General features: G+C 34.6%; 2 protein-coding genes across 2 annotated transcripts; both read right to left on the bottom strand.

Moving 5' to 3' along the window:
* Positions 1–298: 298 nt before the first annotated feature.
* LOC127975178 (solute carrier family 40 member 1-like) lies at positions 299–7,264 on the bottom strand. The gene is made up of 8 exons (XM_052579016.1): positions 7,093–7,264; positions 5,925–6,028; positions 4,623–5,019; positions 4,037–4,152; positions 3,727–3,853; positions 3,085–3,395; positions 1,739–2,363; positions 299–627 (listed from the first exon to the last, which is right to left on the bottom strand). Exons 3-8 carry the CDS (start codon positions 4,771–4,773, stop codon positions 368–370), a joined length of 1,590 nt encoding a protein of 529 aa, XP_052434976.1. The 5' UTR covers positions 4,774–5,019; positions 5,925–6,028; positions 7,093–7,264; the 3' UTR covers positions 299–367.
* Positions 7,265–8,520: 1,256 nt separating this feature from the next.
* On the bottom strand, positions 8,521–19,478 carry slc6a19b (solute carrier family 6 member 19b). The gene is made up of 12 exons (XM_052579473.1): positions 19,153–19,478; positions 17,349–17,489; positions 16,981–17,118; positions 16,722–16,903; positions 14,734–14,844; positions 14,536–14,648; positions 14,171–14,299; positions 13,604–13,760; positions 11,033–11,237; positions 10,744–10,903; positions 9,463–9,625; positions 8,521–9,347 (listed from the first exon to the last, which is right to left on the bottom strand). The coding sequence occupies exons 1-12, from the start codon at positions 19,349–19,351 to the stop codon at positions 9,096–9,098; spliced, it is 1,950 nt and encodes a 649-aa protein (XP_052435433.1). The 5' UTR covers positions 19,352–19,478; the 3' UTR covers positions 8,521–9,095.
* Positions 19,479–19,676: the final 198 nt, after the last annotated feature.

The raw sequence follows: 19,676 nt of genomic DNA on the forward strand, positions 1-19,676 counted from the left end.
TGAGAAGATTTACAAAAAAGGTGTTTACTTAGCTAATAATCCATGAGAACATGTTGTGTCAGCTATGTTCAGTCATGTACTTGTTGTAATAGTGTGCATTTTAAGACACTTATTAACAACCAGGAAAGCTTGGCTGTACGAAGTTTATTATGATGGTGTTTCTTTTGACTGTCAACAGGAGGCGCTGTTTCCTGATTATGTTCACCTGAGTACTACGCCGCTGCCACCCTTTCTTTCTTCCGAAGAGATCACGGCGACAGCTTTTTTCAATGCACTGAGCTGGATACAGTGCGTTTTGTGTAAGTGAATCTTAACACATGGCGCAGCGCAGGGATTGAGACACACTCACAAGAGAGATTTGTGTTGCTTATGTGTTTGTACGTGGTTTCCTCTTGATTTTCCTGGCATACAGGAAGTACATGGTGTGTCCCGTGAAAATGAACAGGATGGAGATGATGACAAGGATGCCGAAGTGTTGTGGCTGGGGTGCAGAGATGACCATGATGAAGTGCAGCAGGTCCATCAGGTAGTTCATGGAGCTCTGGACTCCATTCACCACCCCACGCTCTGATTCACTAATGGTCTCCTGCAAGAGCTGAGTCACTGTCAGGTCAAAGGACCAGAGACCTGGAAAACACCAACACCATATTAACACCACAACAGATATTATTTAAGGTTACACGTCATGGTGATATAACAAGTAATATAGTTATAATCAGTTAGCGTACGATTCTTTTGAGTGAGTGACATTTTAGAACCAGAAATAATCTTACTTTACTCATTCTGACTTGTTGTCATCTCTATAATCACATTTCCCTTTTTTATGAGGAAAAAAGTCAGAATTGGGAGATTTGTCGGACATTAATTTCGAATTGAAAAAAAGGAAAAAGCTAATTGCGAATTTTTATCACACCATTCTGACTTTTTGTTTCTTGCGAACCCAAGTTTATTTCTCACAATTTGGACTTTTCTTTTTAACATTGTGAGTTTGTATCTTGCAATTACAAACAAACTTGCATACCACTTTTTTTCTTGCAAGTATATTGCATTTATATCTCACATTCTTCAGAATTTTAAGAAAAATGTCAGAATTTTGAGATCAAAATATACGCTTCCAGAAGCGCGACTTTGTTTTGCAGACAAACATTTTTTAATTAAGCAATGTAACAATTTTGTTAAAAGATTTTTCCTTAGAAATAATCAAATAATTTGCTAATTTAGTTTTAAATAATGAATTGTTTTAATGAAAAAGATAAAACATTAAATGTATTAAATGTCACAGTAAAAAATGTTAGAAAGATTTCTATTTGTATTCTATTTTATTTCTATTTCTGTTCATTTCTATTTTTATTCTATTCACCAAAGAATGCTGAAAAATGTTTTATTATAATTTCCATACAAACACACATGCACAAAAAGCAGCATATCTGTTTCCAACATAGATAATAATCAGAAATGTTTCTTGAGGAAAAAATCAGCATATTAGAATGTTATCTGAAGGATCATGTGACACTGAAGACTGGAATATTGATGCTGAAATGCTTTAATGTACAGTACCATCACAAGAATGAATTGCATTTAAAAAATATATTCAAATAAAAAATAAAAAAAAAAACTTTTAGTGAGCATAAGAGACTTTAAAAAAAAAAAAAAAAATGTAAACAATGGTGAAAACATTTTTATTTGTTACTTTATTTATCTATTTTTATATTTTAGGACAAAGCAGGCATCTACTCACCAACTCGAGCTGTAATGACTCCAAGGAACAGCAGGATGATAGAGACGTAAGACTCTGGTTCAGTCCCTGCTGGTGCGTTCTCAAACAGCACAGTGTTATTGGTCCAGTGAATGGAGGAACGGTCTGGCAGCAGAGGCTGGTTGCTGCCTCCACGCAGTGGGTATCCGTGCCTCTGGTGACCTCCGGTCATCCCTCCCACATCTGATGCATTCCCCAGATTTAGTATGCTGAGGTCCATGGGGCTACCGGGGGCAAACACGGACCACAAACAAAGCAACAGGCAAACTAGGTGCAGAGCGCTGGAAATGACCCCTGTGTTGACCAGGCCACATGCTTTGCGCAGCTTTGTGAAAAGCACAGTACCCAGAAGCCCCGCCACAGCCGACACACCCATCAGAAGGCTGAGCAGCGAGCCACTGATGCCCTGGGTGTAGGCGTAGCCGGTGGTGATGCAGTCAAAGCCCAGCACTGTGGTGTAAAGGAAGGCCAGGCCCAGGCCGGCGAAGAAAACAGGCTGTCTGTAATACGCCCTCCATCCTTCCCGGCAGGTGCTGAGGAGCCCACGCAGCCGATGGAAGCACACTGGGATTCGGCTTATTTCTTGTAAATGCAAGCTGGTGCTTTCCTCTGAGAATACAGCAGCTGGACACGCTGAGGTCCTGCCTGAACAAACCAAGATGGATTGTAGATTTGAATTATATATCAGTTATTCAATCTGTCTGTCTGTCCGTCTGCACTAGTCAACATTTGAAAACATACAAAAAATTTCATCAAAGTTGTCCTAAAACCAAAATGCGCACTTGACTTTTATGAACAGGACAGCTTTTAAGAACTTTTTTTGTTCCACTTCAAATGTTGACTATCTATCTATCTATCTATCTATCTATCTATCTATCTATCTATCTATCTATCTATCTATCTATCTATCTATCTATTGGTCTATCATTCCGTCTATCATTCTATCATTATTTCTGTTGTTTTGCTGTTCATTATGTCCATAGGGCCTATAAACCCTCAAATTAAAATTTTAAGCTTTTAAATAATTCTTCATAACTTTCAAACAGGAGTTTATTAATCCCAAATTTAGCGTATGTCTTTTCCTTTTTTGCTAAAAATGTGTCATATGGGAATTCTTCTTCCTTTCCATTTAAATTCAAACTGCATTGAATTTCACATTCAGAAACTAAATTGGAATTTCCAAATGAAATCAGAGTTTTGAAAAGTGAATAACACATTTCTACAAAGGAATCGGTTTAAATGAAAACTTTCTGTAATTTGCTATATGCACACCATCAGGTGTCAGTATGAGGCAACATCTGCAATATTGACTAAAATGCACACCAAACTACTGAGTGGAACTTTAAATATAGATCATATTTCATGGGTTTGAATCTTGTATTACCTTGTGAGCGTTTTCTTTCTCTTTTCTTCTCTAAATAGCTTTGATGTTCCATAGCTGGTGGTTTGGCGGACAGCGCTGGCACAATCCGGTAGACTCTGGAGAGGAAGATGAACTCTACAATGAGGGACACCAGATTCCATCCTAAGATGAAGCCACAGCCAACCACATTAGAGGCCAGGGTCATTACCTGACCCACCGCCAGTGGAGCCAGGATGTTGGTCACCTGATCGATCCGCCTCATTGTAGCATTCATTCCTGTATCAGGAGGTAATCAAAATACAAAAGGTTTTGTTTTTTTTTCTACAGTATATTTGTGTGTGCATGGTAGTTGTACTCTTATAAGAGCATTGCACGGTTAGCTTAGCAACATGCTAGCATCAAACTCTGCTGAAATCATTTGAGTTTTTTCTCTTGTGTGCAGTGTTTTTGTGCACCATGTGGAATTGCTACCTATGTAGAGAAGATACAGTACATGTTTATTTGCAAGTAATATACAGTTTCTACTTCATTTTATTGGTAAATTTTAAAACACTTATGATTTCCAATTCACAGATTAGCATGACGCTAACAGAAGCATAGGCCATACCTGCGAGATGACCACGGTTGTAGCCTGTGATCACCACTATCCAATCTCTCTGGATGGCAATGGTGAGAGCTGTGCTGGCGAGGTTCGCCACATCTGCCAGGACGATCACCACCGTATAACAAACCACCTTGTGTGAGTTGTGTGATGCAATAAGTTACTATGCTATGTCATAACAGCAGGAATGCTTATGTTCAGCAATGACTAGCCAGAGACAGTAGGCACACAGAGCCAATCTGAACACATAATTGCATTCTGAATGGGCATAATTATGACACATTTTTAGGGAACAAACAGTGTACGAGGGACTTACAGTTAGCCACCCATCCCAGATTTCCTCAATCCACTTTTTGTATGAGAACACCAACATGAGCACAATGCTGCAGATGGTCACTGAGATATTCTGAATGAATAGGGATGCGTGGGCCACTGTTGAGATGGATAGAGGAATTATGATACTTAAAATAAAATAAAAAAATAAATACTTTCATCCATTGAAAAAAAAAATCTTTCATATTTCTTCTCAAAATAATATATATTTCAATATATTTTTATTATGATTTTATAGCCTGTTCAAGGACCTGATGTTATTATTATTATTTATATTTTTTATATTTTATATTATAATAATTTAGTTATAAATTATAATAATATAATAATAAGTGCATTAGTTATTTGTTTTTTCTTCTTCTATTTTTTGTTTCATTAATGACATTTTTTGACAATTTAAATAATAATTAAAATGGGGAAATATTTAATCTTGAGAATATGGAAGGTACATGACTGTCATGAAAAGTTATGATATATAAATGCAAAAAATTATAATATTACAAAATAAATAAATAAATCAGATATGATCTCTTTTTTATATATAAATACAGTACATAATGGATTTTGACCTTTGTTTCTCGGGTTGCGGTCAACCCAGTCTCCAATCAAAGCCCCTAATAAGAGCACCGATCCGGCCACCACCAGTCCAAAGATGCCAGTTAACAGCAGGTTATGCCCATACAGCTCAATCAGGAAGACAGAGATGGCGAAATGCCACATGCGATCACCCTGGCACGCAAAAACACATGATCAGCTCAAGATATCATACCTGAGATATCACAATTCACATCTTTTGTGTGGTCCTCAAAAGTATCATGAAAAAACCTGTGATAGTGTGCCAGAGCTCATGCCCTGTTTACCGAGTGCCAGCATTGCAGATACGAAAACAGCTCCTTACCCACATAGATAATGCTCCGCTCACATAGATGAGGAACTTGGGGCCCTTGAGGTAGATGAGGGCTGATTCTATGAGATAAAGAGTTTTGAAAGATTTATTACTTGTATGTGCATTGGTTGTTGAATAATATACTGTTTAAAGCCAGACAACAAGCATCTTCTAATATAAAACAGCAGATTATTGTTTCTCTGTTTTAATCACACTATAATAAACATTTCCTTGAAATTTCAAAAGGATTGTTTACTTTCTAAACTTATTTGGGGTTTTGTTTTGTATTTTGTGTTTTGTTTTGTTTATTGTGTTTTGCTTTGTTTTGTCTTTTGTGTTTTGTTTTTTTGTGTTTTGTTTTGTTTGTGTTTTGCTTTGTTTTGTGTTTTGTTTTTTTGTGTTTTGTTTTGTGTTTTGTATCAGTGGAGCACAAAAGTAAAAAAATATGAAGATTTACGTCAGGCGTTCCATATAATTGTGATAAATGGGGACATAGGATTTTATATTAGTCTCATAAACCATAAACTCAAGAGCCGGATCACTCTGATTCATGAAAACCATTTTGTGAACGAGTTAAAGTGAATCAGACATTCACATATTTTCCTCATAAACTGTCAAAAACAGAAAAAGCTTGGCTGGATTTACAGTAATTCAGTTTTAATCAGTTTGTAGCCCAAAACAGTAAACGTACAGTATATACAGTACAGTATAACTGTAATATCACACTTGAATAGATCAAGCTTTTTGTACCTTCTTTTTGGTGTTATGGAAAAGCACGACCTTCCTCTTTTGTTTCACGAAAGCTGGTTTAAAAAGACTCAGAATGTTCACTAAATATTGACTCAAAATTTGTGTGAACTGTTCCTTGCATATTCTGTCAAGAAACTGAGTGTGTAGTTATATGGAAATATCACAGATAGTTGACTTGTTTGAAGTATTTAAACCTGCCCAATATAAATAGTTTGGTTCAAGTAAAGAAACATACGTGGTATATTCCTGGCTTTGATCACAGGTGAATCTCTGTCATTATCATCGTCAAACTCCACAGCAACACCAGCACACTGGGCCCCCTCTGTTCTGAGAGACATCCTGTGTGAACAGCATGACTGTATTAGAATCAGGGTAAAAGACTGTAAATGCATAAATTGCTTAAAATAAATGCTTAAACAAAATTTGACATGGTTGTCATGAACTACAATGAGGCTTAATATACATGCAATTGTACATTTTCATGCAATGTTACATAAAAAAAATACAAAAATATTTAAAATAATTATAAGCATCCTAAATTATATGCAATCATTAGTCAATAATAATTAATGCTTAGTTAATCATGTGTCACTTATTAAATATGTGTATTGTTTTCTATCACATTTAATAAATACCGGTAAAATACTAAATATAAATAAATTATTTAGCATAATCCATGGCCATGAATTGATTTCAGTTATTATACACTACCGTTCAAAAGTTTAGAGTCAAATTTGTAATTTTTTTTTTTTTTTTTCGAAAGAAGTCTCTTATGCTCACCATGGTTGCATTTATTTGATTATAAATACTGTGAAAACAGTAATATTGAGAAATATTATTACAATTTAATATAACAGTTTTCAATTTTAATAAATGTAAAAAAACATATATGCATTCTTGTGATAGCAAAGCTGAATTTTCAGCATTATTACTCCAGTCTTCAGTGTCACATGATCTTTCAGAAATCATTCTAATATGCAAATTAGTTGCACATGAAACATCTCTAATTATTATTAATGTTGAAAACTTGATTTGAAAATTATTATTCTTGTAGACACTGTGATACTTCAGGATTTTTTTGAGGAATATATAATCATGGTTTGAGTGAGAATTTGATTTAGAAAATGAACATGAATTTTGAACCTGATGACCATGATTTGAAAATGAACCAGAGCTTCAACAGAACCAAAGACTGTCACATGATACGTATTACAAATTTGATTGACCTTTAAAACTGTACAAACTATGAAAGATTCCTTCATCATTTTGCATCATAACCTTTTTTTTTTAATCAGAATGTGATTCCCAGACTTTCAGTGTGACCTCAAGCTTATAAGACCCCACATTACACATAACATTAAAATACTAACGCTAAAAAAAGACAACTAGAGAAAACAAATCACCTGATATTTGACTCCTCCTTTGAGTCCTCCCTGCTATGAGCGCTTGCTGTGTCTCAAGGTTGTGCTATCCATGTGTCCCAGGTAAGGATGCTTGCATGCAGGCCTGAGTTCCAGCAGTCGTACTGTGAGGGGCTTGATAACATCATAGTGCGTGAGGGCACCATTGTATGAAACTGCCAGAAAAGCAGAACGAGTCACAGGCTGACAAAGGCAGCCAGCATATTCCACAGCACGTGACAGCGAAGGGGGACAATGTTACCGTTCACCCCCCACACCACAAAAAAAAAAAAAAAAAACACCCTGTCACTCAAATCATATAGTAATAAAACACTCGACATGCTCATTCAACACATCAACATTGATGTTTACATTTAGATATGTTCATTTTTATTGCCATGCCCTGATATGATTACATATTTAATCAATTAATAAACAGTCAAACCAGGTTTTATGGCCGTAATTCACAAAATGCTGTTTAAACAATGAATATTCTTAAAAATATTATGAAATAATATGGATATTATGGAAATCTGAACAATATCTGAACAAGATATTTGGATGTTGCACATTGAACCCATCAAATTAACTTATATATAATAAAGTATAATGAATGCTGTTTATCTCAACAATAGATAACAAAAGTCCAAAACTGGCATACTTTATCAAATGAATCAGTTTTCATGTTGCTATATATCTATTAATTTTGACCTACAAATTCTTCAGTAATTGTATTGTTGTTTTTTATTTGTATGTATGTTATAGTCTACCAATTACTGTTAGAGCAAAGAAGAACATAATTCATCTTAAAATTACAGTGGATTAAGTGACCCAGATGTTTCATAAAAAATCTGAATATATCTGCACGTTATTAAAAGGCTGCTGCATGTCTATTATCTTACCCACCATAAACAGATGTGCTTTACTATGTTGCTCAGAAAACATGCGTATAGTACTTAGAAAAGCAAAATATCTCAAATGGACCACTTATAATTTACACAATTTGATGTAAACACTTTCCTGCTCTTTTTAATGTAAATGCTGAGTCTGACAACACATTTTTCTTTTCTTTTTTTTAGAGGAGGAGAGTCTTGTTAATGGATTACTCTTTTATTATTCATCTATTTACAGTATGTTTGCCTGGTGTTAAATTTCACCAGGAAGCAATATGTTAAAATTGTTCTGTTTTTTGCATTTCAACCTATTGATATGAGAACAGTTCTTCGGTACTCTAAATAAATACACATGCCTGATATTATAACGGCTCTTAATAACAACCTCAGGCACTTTAATGGTGTCTCAGAGCCTGATGTTTGCAGGGTTTCATTTAATATCAATGAAAAGAAATGTACAGTACTGTCCTAATGGCTGAATCCAAAAAGTATGAATAATAATCACATTATGAGAAAATAATGCAATGAGACAAATGCATTTATGTTTTATTACAGATAAATATTTATTGCACTTGCAAGAAACATTGCCTTATATTCCTCTCAAAATCAGTGAAACTTTTGTATTGGGGGCAAAAAAAAGATGTTTGGGTCAAATAAAATGAGTCACAAAAAAGTTCTAAATTAGTTGCCATTATTTGTTAGAAAAAATAAATATCTATATTTAAAAAAAAAGTCAACTAATAAATATGGCACAAAATTATCTTATTATTTTCCTTATCATGTTAAATTTGCATATCCTTTTAATTACATATTTTTAATATAATGAGCAATATAATTATTATTATTTTTTATTTTAATTTTTTTTCAGCAGGCCCTAATTAATATCTTACTTTAACCAAACAATTCTAATAAACGTTCTAGTGACATTTGGGACAAATAATTGGACAAAATATTTTTAAGGGGACAAAAAAAAAAAAATTCTATATAAAAAAAAAATCATTATTTCATCAGTTCTGAAAAAGGCATTTTTATAAATGCATTATTCCATCAGTTCTGAAAAAGGCATTTTTATAATCTATGAATGTATAAAACTACTGAACTTTGAATTGGGCCTCATGTGTAGAAGTTTGGGTCAGATTTCTGTGACTTTTGTGACTTCAGGTCCACATCCTCTATATGAACTTTATACGTTACAGAATCAATTTCTTGAACTGGGGCACTGGAATGTTTCTTGCAGCAGTATTCTCGTATGGCTCTGAAAACAGCAGTGCCGGGTACAGACAAACTAGGGATCCCAGCCAGGAGAAAGATTATTATATAGATCCATGATGGATATGGCTTCTTCTCTAGGGTTGGAAAGTTTTCCTATATGAGAACAAGATCATTTAATTAACTCCAAATGAATGCTTTCCAAATTATTATTATTATTTTGTAACAATAATCAGTTTATGTTTAACAATTGATTAAACTTGTAAATCACCGATTCTGGATCCCAGGCGATGTAGAAGATTTCCTTGGTGACGGTGGTGGAGAAGTAGAAGATGAAGATGGCTAACATGATGAGGGGACTAATGACTCTCCATGTGGCTTGCCAAAAAATGTTAGGCTTATGTCCAATCATGAATATCAGGTCTTCATTGAACCTGTTCATAAACAGAAGATAACATCACTTTTGGCTGATTTCAGTGAGCTTTATCTGAACAATAAAGTCATAAATGCATTGTCTAGTCACTGTGAAAACATCCATGAACTGCTGATAAGTGGTTAAACTGTTCTAAGGGCATTACTAAGATGTAACTCATCTATGTTTTATAACCAATTCTAATCATATTGTTTTGTAAGAGTTTACCCAAATATGAAGATCTGCTGAAAGTGTATACTCAGCCCATCCAATATGTAGGAAAACATTATTATTATTTTTTTTTGTCCATCAGAACAGATTTGGAAAGCATTTGGTTTAGCATTACATCACTTGTTCACTAATGGACCCTCTGCAGTGAATGGGTGCTGTCAGAATAACATTTGCATTCATTTAGCAGACGCTTTTATCCAAAGCGACTTACAAGTCTTGGTTAGCCTAACACAGTACACGTAGCAAGTTTTTTATTTTATTATATATATATATATAAAATAAAATGAAAACAAGTAGATAGAAAGACAATAGAGAACATTGGTGTTTGAGGGTGTCTTTTTTACAAAAAAGTTGAAAGAATAGAAAAAGAATAGAGAATACTAGTGTTAGAGGCTCTTTTTAAAATAAAAGAAAGCAAGTATTGTAAAAAGTGCAAGTGTTAAAGTGGTATTGTATGTGTGCAAGTGGTATTGTAAAGAGTGCGTGTAGAGAGAATAGAAAAAGAATAGAGAATGCTAGTATTAGAGGGTCAAGTAAAGATGGAACAGATGTGTTTTTAGCCGTTTCTTGAAGATGGCTTAAATATAATATAAGAAGATGAATGTATAATATGAACAAGAGTCCAAACAGCTGCCAAAAACATCACAATAATCCACAAGTAATCAACATGACTCCAGTTCATCAATTAATGTCTTGTAAAGCCCCTATTATGATGCCTTTATCAGATATTTGGGCTCTCATTCTGACGGCACCCATTCACTGCAGAGTATCCATTGGTGAGCATGTCTCCAAATCTGTTTTGTTGAAGAAACAAATTAATCTATATCTTGGATGGCCTGAAGTTAGTAAATTTTCAGGAAATTTTAATTTTCTTTTAAATACAATTTACCTGCTTAGGCTCCAACCTACCTGTCTATTCCATAAACATACACAACTCCAATCATCTCACAGAAAGCAATGATGAGGAGAGGAATCGATCCGGCAAAGCTGTCAAACAGGGCTAGCCAATAGTTCCCTGAGCCCTGCACAAATATCAACCCAACCAGGCAGCACACCAAGCACGTTACCCCTGTTGTGAACAATGAAGAGAGAAAATTAACTACTTCTGAAACCATATTATCACTTGGATGGAGGTATGTAAAATCTGCAATAAATTCTTCGTATAGTGATGGTCACAAAGTATGTCTACCATATATACCTGAAATGACCTCTTTGGGCCAGCTTTTGGGAAAGACCTTCAGGTCCTGCAGGGGAACCAGAACACCCTCAATGTTGCCAAACATGGAGGACAGGCCAAGACAGAAGAGCATGATGAAGAACAGAACGGACCAGAGCGGGGACAGTGGCATCTTGGTGATTGCTTCAGTGAACACAATAAAGGCCAGCCCGGTTCCTTCTACACCCTGTGAAAGTTTGAAGTTACTGGATTATTTCAGTTCCTTAATGCTGCTTAAAACATTTGGGTTATTATTTTTAAAATAAAGAAATAAAATATTACATTTATTAAAAAATTATACTTTCAATTGATTAAAAAACCTGTTGAAAATAAAACAGATTATGCTGGTTAGGTATGTTCTCTTTCATAGGTTTACTCAATGCTGTGTAGCTTTACACAACGTGAACATCTCCCAGGTGTGACGATCTTCTGAAGCCCATATGGAATCACGCCAATGAATTGGCTTATGACACCAGGGGTGGCTTCCACCTTAGCTTTGTTTAGAGGGGTTCTCCTGGAAGATATTTGTATGGAGGCAGGTTGGTCCTCTCCCCATACTTTTGTGTGGTTCTATAGCCTTGATGTGAACCAGAGTATGTGAGTGGAGCGGAGTGGGAGCGGAGTGTGGAATGGAGCAGTGTGATTTTGACTGGAGTGGATTATTTTTTAAGTAGGAGCATCTTGGTTTTCACTCACTCCAAAATTGCTCCATCACAAGTGCAATTCTTGCCAACGGCCCATCATACAGTATGACTGCATATAAAGCAAGAATTCACAAGTTTAACATATTTAGCTAGCTTGATAGAGATGGATTACTCATATCAGAAAGAATGTGAAGGCTATGATGACGGCAATGGACATGAGCAAGATGTTATAGTTCTCAAGGAATTTGTTTGTTCTTCTAGATACTAAATATTTTCAGCTGAAAGCATGATTTAAACAAGTACTATAACATGCAATCGCTTTCTCAATAATACATTCAAAAAAATTTAATCTTACAGTACTATTTCACCTGTATCCGATTTCGAATGAGCAGAAATCTGTAGGAAATGGATCGATCCATAGGTACAATAACTGATGAAAACACACTGTTATTTTCATCACAAACAAAATTTACACCGCAACTATACCACTTTTAAACTCTCCTGTTATTTACATTTTTTATGTGTTATGAACAGAACTGTGATATTTCAAGCATACTGAAATACTTTAGCCGTGGAGTGAAGGGTGAAGGTGAAGAGGTGTTTCTGAGATAAGTGAGCATGGATTGGAGCGGGACCAGGAAGTGGTGAACCTGGAGCGGAGTGATTATTAAATGCTCGAAGTGCGGAGGGGAAATTATTGACGCTTCTCTCCGCTTACATACTCTGATGTGAACACAGTTCCTGGCTCCCAGGTTCTTCTGTTCAAATCAGCTGTGTTTTGGTGTTCTGGTCTATAATGGGCCAGACCTAGCAGTGTGTATTATATCGTTCCCATTGCGTAAAGCTACGCAGCGTTAAGTGAACCTATGAAAGAGAATTTCTCGAGTTACTTACACAACCCATGTTCTCCATGCTTTCATCCTGCTTCTTCGAAAATCTGAGGGGTAAGATGGCGGGTCTATGTCAATTACGTGTGAAGTAGGGGTGGTATCTCGCACCATTTGGCGTAATTCTATACAGGCTTCAGACAATCGTCACACCTGAGAGGTTTTCTCATTGTATAAAGCTACGCAGCATTTCATTCACTGCTTAGAGAACATGGGTTTATGCAAGTAACCTGAAATGTTTTGAAGCATGCAAGCTGGTTTGAGCTGGTTTAAGCTGGCCTTAGTTGGTAAAGAACTGGTTTAGATTGGTCCTAGTTGCTGGCTAGTTGCTCAGGACAAGCTTAAACCAGCTCATGACCAACTAAAGACCAGCTTAAACCAGCTAACCAACTACCATGCTTCAAAACATACCTAACCTGCATATGATGTTTTTATCATCAGGGAAGTGACAATTGTAGAAATAGTAAAAATACTTGTAAACTTGTAAAAATAAATAAATAAACACTTTAAAAATATTTATTTAAATTCTGTATGAATGAAATGAAAAATGAAAAATATTTTCAGAATGAAGAATATTCTGAAAATGAATAAATTACATTTTAAAATATATTCAGATAGGAAATAGTAAAAATGAAATTTCAAAATGTATTCTTTTTAGTCATACCATGTAAAAATATTTTCAGAGCATATGCCTAAACTTTAACTTAAGTAATGCTGTAACTTTATTCCTTATTCACTATTAATAATAATAGTGATTAATAATAATAATTAATAAAAATAGTGATAGCAATAATAATCATCTTACATTGCAGAACCTATATAGTACTTGATATAAACTAGTAGTTTGTTTATTTAATGTTAATGTTGAATTTAAAAAAAGTGAATATAAATGGCAATAATTACACATTTTATCACCAGAAAAAAACTAAGTAATTTCATTTTTAGAGTCATAAATATATGTTGGTCATGGAGGAACCTGGTATTGGAATAAAACAGTGGCATCAACCATTTGTATACTGTACCTCACTGAGGAAGCTGTTTAGATCGCAGGTCTTAAGATTGAGGCTGCTGATGATATCAGGGTTTGTACTATTAAGGCTGTGGAGAACCTCTTGATAGTTGCTCTCAGTAATATTTCCTTCTGGCAGATCAAATGTGTTCAGAAGAGTCAAGATGTTCCTGCAGGACAAAGTTAAGATAAGTGCTTCAGAATGGAGTTTAAATAACACTATTGTAATAGTTAATGTGTTCGGTATCAAACATAAATAATTTGTATTAAAATTGGTTAATTTATATTTTATAAATGTATAAATGTTTTATAACTTATGTTAAATGTCAAATATTAGTTTATGTAGAAATAACATTACTCAAGTTGAATAAATACTGTAAAAATATTGTGCATAGTTAACTTTTGCAGTAAATGTGGTCACATAATCCATCAATACAGTCTTTTGATGAAAAAGGGTTTTCAAAATATCAACAACTGAGTCAGTCAAGTGAATGTCTTCATACTTATCTGTGGAATTGTCATGAATCACCTTTTCCCAAAACAGAAGGTCAAATGATATTGTTGTGACAGAATCACTCACCCACTCAAACAGTCATCAAATCTCTCTGTAGCTCGGAAACCAATGATGCTGTAGATGACAGTGGCAGCGTAGATCGAGGTAAAGGCGTTAATGATGGAGATGATCACTGCATCTTGCTCACAATTATTGCTGATGGAAAGAGAAAGAATAATTAATCTGTTAATCACTGAGGTGTCTGCATTAAACGTTGGGTGAGATTTTCAACTGATCATAAGAATAAACCTCTTACAGAAAAAAAAAATCTTATTTTTCACCACAATAAAAGGTTTTTATTTTAAACAAGCAATCAAACCATTATATGTGTGTATATGTATATAGTGTAACAGCAGCCTCAATACACAAAAACACTTAAACCATGAACTTACTGCACAGAATTGTAGCTGGAGAAGGAGATGAGACCTCCAAAAGCCAGAGAAAAAGAATAAAACACTTGTGCACCTGCATCTAACCATGTGGATGGGTTTGCTAACTCGTTTAGCTGCAAACAGATACACAGTTTAGCATTTTATGAAGAGTTGTGTTATAACTTATGAAAGTTGAATTTGTTTGATTTTGACTCTCACATCTGGAGTGAAGAGGAACTTAATGCCATCAAAGGATCCTTTCAGAGTCAGTCCTCTGATCAGGAAGATTGTAAGAACTACATATGGCAACGTAGACGTCACATAAACAGCCTTTAAAGAGAAAAGAGGAGAGAAAACCAACATTAATGTGAGTGTGAATATCATGATCTGATGACTGACACTTTAGGTATGGTACAGTGAGTTCAAACGTTATGTTTTGTGGCTCTTGATTTAGCAATACACACTTTAACATTCTGGAATTATAATCCTTTTTATTGCAACAGTTAAAGCAAAACTGTCTGCTTAATTGTTCACAAGAGCTGTAAAGCTGTAAAGGTGTTCTGTGCTGAACATTTTTACAAGCATATGTCCTTACAGTACGTCACTGCAATCTTTCTTCTTTATTTCAACATTCATTTATAGCATTCTCATGATATAAAAAAGGTATAACCTTTGACAACTGTATTGAGTACTGTTTCACAGGTAAAGTCTTACTTGACCATTAATGATAACAGATGAGCAAAGGGCTTCCCAACATTTTCGTTAGTTGAACTCCTTAACGTAAAATATTTATTTGAAATACCCCTTGAGATTTTAAGGTAATATTTCAATAATTTAATTTAACATCCCCATTTTTTTTCTATGACTTTTAGTTTGATTATTTTGATTTTAAAGGTATTTATAGAAAATGTTTAATAGAAATTATAGAAATTATTATTAGTTTTGTGTTAGTGGATGCATGTTATTTTGCTATGTCCCATGCACTGCTCATAAAATTTTAATGAAAGTAGAATACACTGTAGTCAAATAATAACTTTTAAATGTTTTGTTTAACAATAAAATTGTTTTGATCATTTGGTAATAAAAACCATGTTTTTCTTTAATTAAAAAGAAGGGTTTATCCACGTCCCTTGAATGGTTGTCCACCCTGTTGTATTGGAAAACCCGCCCCTTTAAGAAAAGACCAAATTGTCTATATATATATATATATATATATATATATATATATAGACAATTTCATTATATATAGTAACTTAAATATGTATGTGTACTGTATGTGTGTGTGTGTCTGTGTGTAAAACATAAGCAATACTTTTGGAAATGTTTGGAAATACATTTTTGGAAATGTATTGTTCATATATTGCATTTTATTTTACAGTATCTTTCCTAATATTGTTATAAATAAATAAATGAATATATATATATATATATATATATATATATATATATATATATATATATATATATATATGCAAAGAAGACACAGAACAAACTGAGACAGACTAAATCTAGAAGAACCGTGGCTATGTCTCCACAATTGCTTCAAGAATCCTGCAAAGCTACAGTACTGTGCAAAGCTTTAGGCACTGGTGTAAAAATGCTGTAAAGTGAGGATGACATCAAAATTAGTGGCATAAATAAAAAATTTTGTAAATAAACTTCTTTTAACTTAACTAAATTAAATCAACATTTGGTGTGACCACTCTATGCGTTAAAAAAAAAGATTCTGTCCTAGGTGCACTTTTTCATTGTTATTCATGTAGCTTTGCAGGTAGGTTTCTTGAAGTGTCTTGGAGACATTGCCACAGTTCTTGGATTGAGTCTGTCTCAGTTTGTTCTGTTTCTTCATGTTATTCCAGACAGACGGATGATGGTGAGATCAGATCTCTGTGTGGAGCACTGGATGTTGTCAGACTCCTTGTGCAGACAAAAATCTCACTGGATTATTACAATTATTGGCAAAAATAATGTTTGGAAATGTAAACTGATATTTACTACTGACACACTACAGCAAAAGATAGACATAACTGACTTAAAACCTTTTTTTTTTTGGTGGAAATACTAGTGGTCTAAGACTTTTACACAGTATACAGAATACATACTCTACACACACACACACACACACACACACTTAATATACTGTAAATCTGTTTCAGATTCTAAAATATTCTTGTTTTCCATCAGTGCTGTTATTAGAGCAGCTCTACCTTTCCAGTTGTCTCTATTCCGCGGATGCAGCAGACGTACAGCACTCCCCAGGCCGAGATCAGACAGAGGATCATCCACCACTGCAGACCTCCCGTCTCATCTATAGCCGCTGAGGTGTTCAGAGTCTCACGATACCAGAAATAGTCCACCGGTGAGCTCCTCTCACACTCCGAAACCAGTCCTGCCCATAATCAATGTCCATGGTAGCATTAGCACATTCAGAATTGAGTTCCTCATCACAGTGCACATATACTGTACCTGTCCTGTTGGCATTGATGGGACACTGGCTCCAAGGCAGAGGCTCCTGGAAGGAGTTAAAGAAGTACCACATGACCCAGGCTATGATGGTGTTATAGTACAGACTGACCAGAAACGACACACACATAGATGCAATACCTGCAACAGAACAGGAAGTAACCTGCTTAGATCCCATACTCAACATGGACACATTACAAATCAATCATTCATTCATTCATCCATTCAAATTAGAAATGTCTTTACTCAATGTATTACTAAGAAGAAACATAAAATAATAATCATAAAAAATAAACCACTAACCCCATCTCTTTGCCTACAATTTCTGTTATTGGTTCTATATTTAATACGATATTTAATACTGAGCTCACCAACTCCAAGCATGTAGGGGTTAATAGTTCTCCACACCCCAACACTTCCTTTCCTTAGCCGCTGGCCGATGGCAAACTCCAGGTGGAGAAGAGGGATTCCCTCAAAAACCAGCAGGATTAGGAAGGGAATCATGAAGGCCCCTGAAAGAAAAGAAATATGATTTTCATTAGCATGTATAATGTCACTGATGCTTGTCACATCAACTGGTTTGTGTTTTGCACCACAGATGTGTCATAATCTCAAATATGTTCATTTATGGCCGAACTATGCCTTTAATAGATTGTATAAAATACTAGGCTATATTAACAATATACAGTTACTGAGCTGTAAAATAATTTACATGTACAATTCCATGTAGGGTTTTTTTTTTTTTTTTTTTTGGCTACTTAAAAGGAGCAAAGTCATTTCTGGAACAGATGCCATTGTCAGTCATTTTTTGCAGCAGTTGAGTTAATGGTTGGCTGGCACGCTGTGACCCTTGAGGAGTTCTCACTTGAAGTGATCTTGCCACGCTGTCTAGTTAACCTTGAGCTGAGGTCAGTGGTAAAAAAGTTGCATACATTTATTGCACTTACCGGAAAGCTTTAAGAGCCAAAGCTTTTTGATAGCATCTCATAAAAGAAAAACCCTTACACAAATTGATACCATAGTAATCAAAGTCTATAACCATATTAATGAATATAGCTACATAGTCACTATAGTTTTTCTTTCTACTGTAAAACCATAATAGATTAAAGCAAGAGTATTTTAGTATTTTGAAAGCTCTTGTAAACTTTTACAAGGTGTAAATTTTGTGCTGTTTTAAATAATTGCATCGTTGAAGTAATTCATAGAAGTAATATAAATATATATAATATTTTTTATATAAATAAGTGAATTGATGAATTATTGAATCATTTATTCAGCTGGAAAGAAAAACAACTTATTCTCATTAGTTCATTTTATTGGATAATAGAAGTATTAGAAGTTTTCTAATCCATTGTTTAACTCAACAAATACAGTTTCTGATTTAAATATATAACTGTGTTAATGTTCATATGAATCATATTCTGTAAGACATATATTTAAAAATATTTTCTGCTAAGGCAAATTTGTTTCCTAAACAAATTAATAGCATTGAAAATATTTTATAAAAAAAAATAAAAATAAATAAAGACCTGTTTGCTTTGCTTACTTGACACATCAAATGTCTCATATTTTTCATAAATGTCTCTTGGTACACTAACTAAAAAAATAAAAAATAAATGTATATATATATATATATATATATATATATATATATATATATATATATATATATATATATATTAAAATAAAGAAATATATGTGAAAGTTACTGCATACCACTTATGGAAAAAAAAGGAAAAGAAAAAAAAAACAGCAAGGAAAAAATACACAGATACAAACTAGCAAAATAGCAACCTCATATTTAGTATACATTTAATTCAAACCAGTTATTATACATTTAATTTAACAATGTAATTATTTTTTGTATGTACACTGTCAAAGATAAATCATTAAAATGACAGAAAAATTATTGGCAGTACATTATCCATTCATTTTACAGACATTTCTGTTAACTATAAAACACAACGCAATGCAGTAGAAAATAAAAAATGCTGTAAAACACCTGTAAATGAATATAGAAAATACAATGCCCTTTTTTCACGGATGTTTTTGTGGAGTGTAGATCTGTTATAATGGTCCACCTCTTTTCTGAACTGATAGGAATGAAAGCCTCTCAACAGTTTGAGCACAGATCCACCACAATTCAGCCCCTCCGAAGCCCAAGCAAGCACTCACCTCCTCCATGGCTCTGGCACAGGTAGGGGAAGCGCCAGACGTTGCCCAAACCCACACAGAATCCCACGCAGGTCAGCATGTACTGGGCTTTGTTGTCCCACTTGGGTCTATCTCCAGCCTCCTCCACCTCCAGCCGTTCCAGTTCATCATGGCTCAGGATCCTGTCCTCCAGGCCTGGGTTCGGCAGCTGCAGCTTCATGATCTCTTGGGCTCCCTGCGGTGGGTATCTGTAGGGGAGTCTCTGATGGTGTCGACAGCAGGGAGCTGTGGGAGATGAGGACTGTCTGAGTGGATGCAGTTAGTATATGTAGTAAACTTTGGTATCGTCCCACCAGGCCAGTGAGTCACGGAGTGTCCTGAAGATGGGGAAAATGTCCTGTCAGCTGAATGTGAAAAAAAGGGTTGTGACTGAGACTCTGTGCATGGCAATAATTAATGTCTTATCAGAGATTGAGAATCTGATTACATGTACATGTCTCTGTGTACCCATTCTTGGGGTTAATAACTAAAGATAATGATCTTTA

The sequence above is a fragment of the Carassius gibelio genome, chromosome B16 (assembly GCF_023724105.1).
Source record: "Carassius gibelio isolate Cgi1373 ecotype wild population from Czech Republic chromosome B16, carGib1.2-hapl.c, whole genome shotgun sequence".
Taxonomy (NCBI): Eukaryota; Metazoa; Chordata; class Actinopteri; order Cypriniformes; family Cyprinidae; genus Carassius; species Carassius gibelio.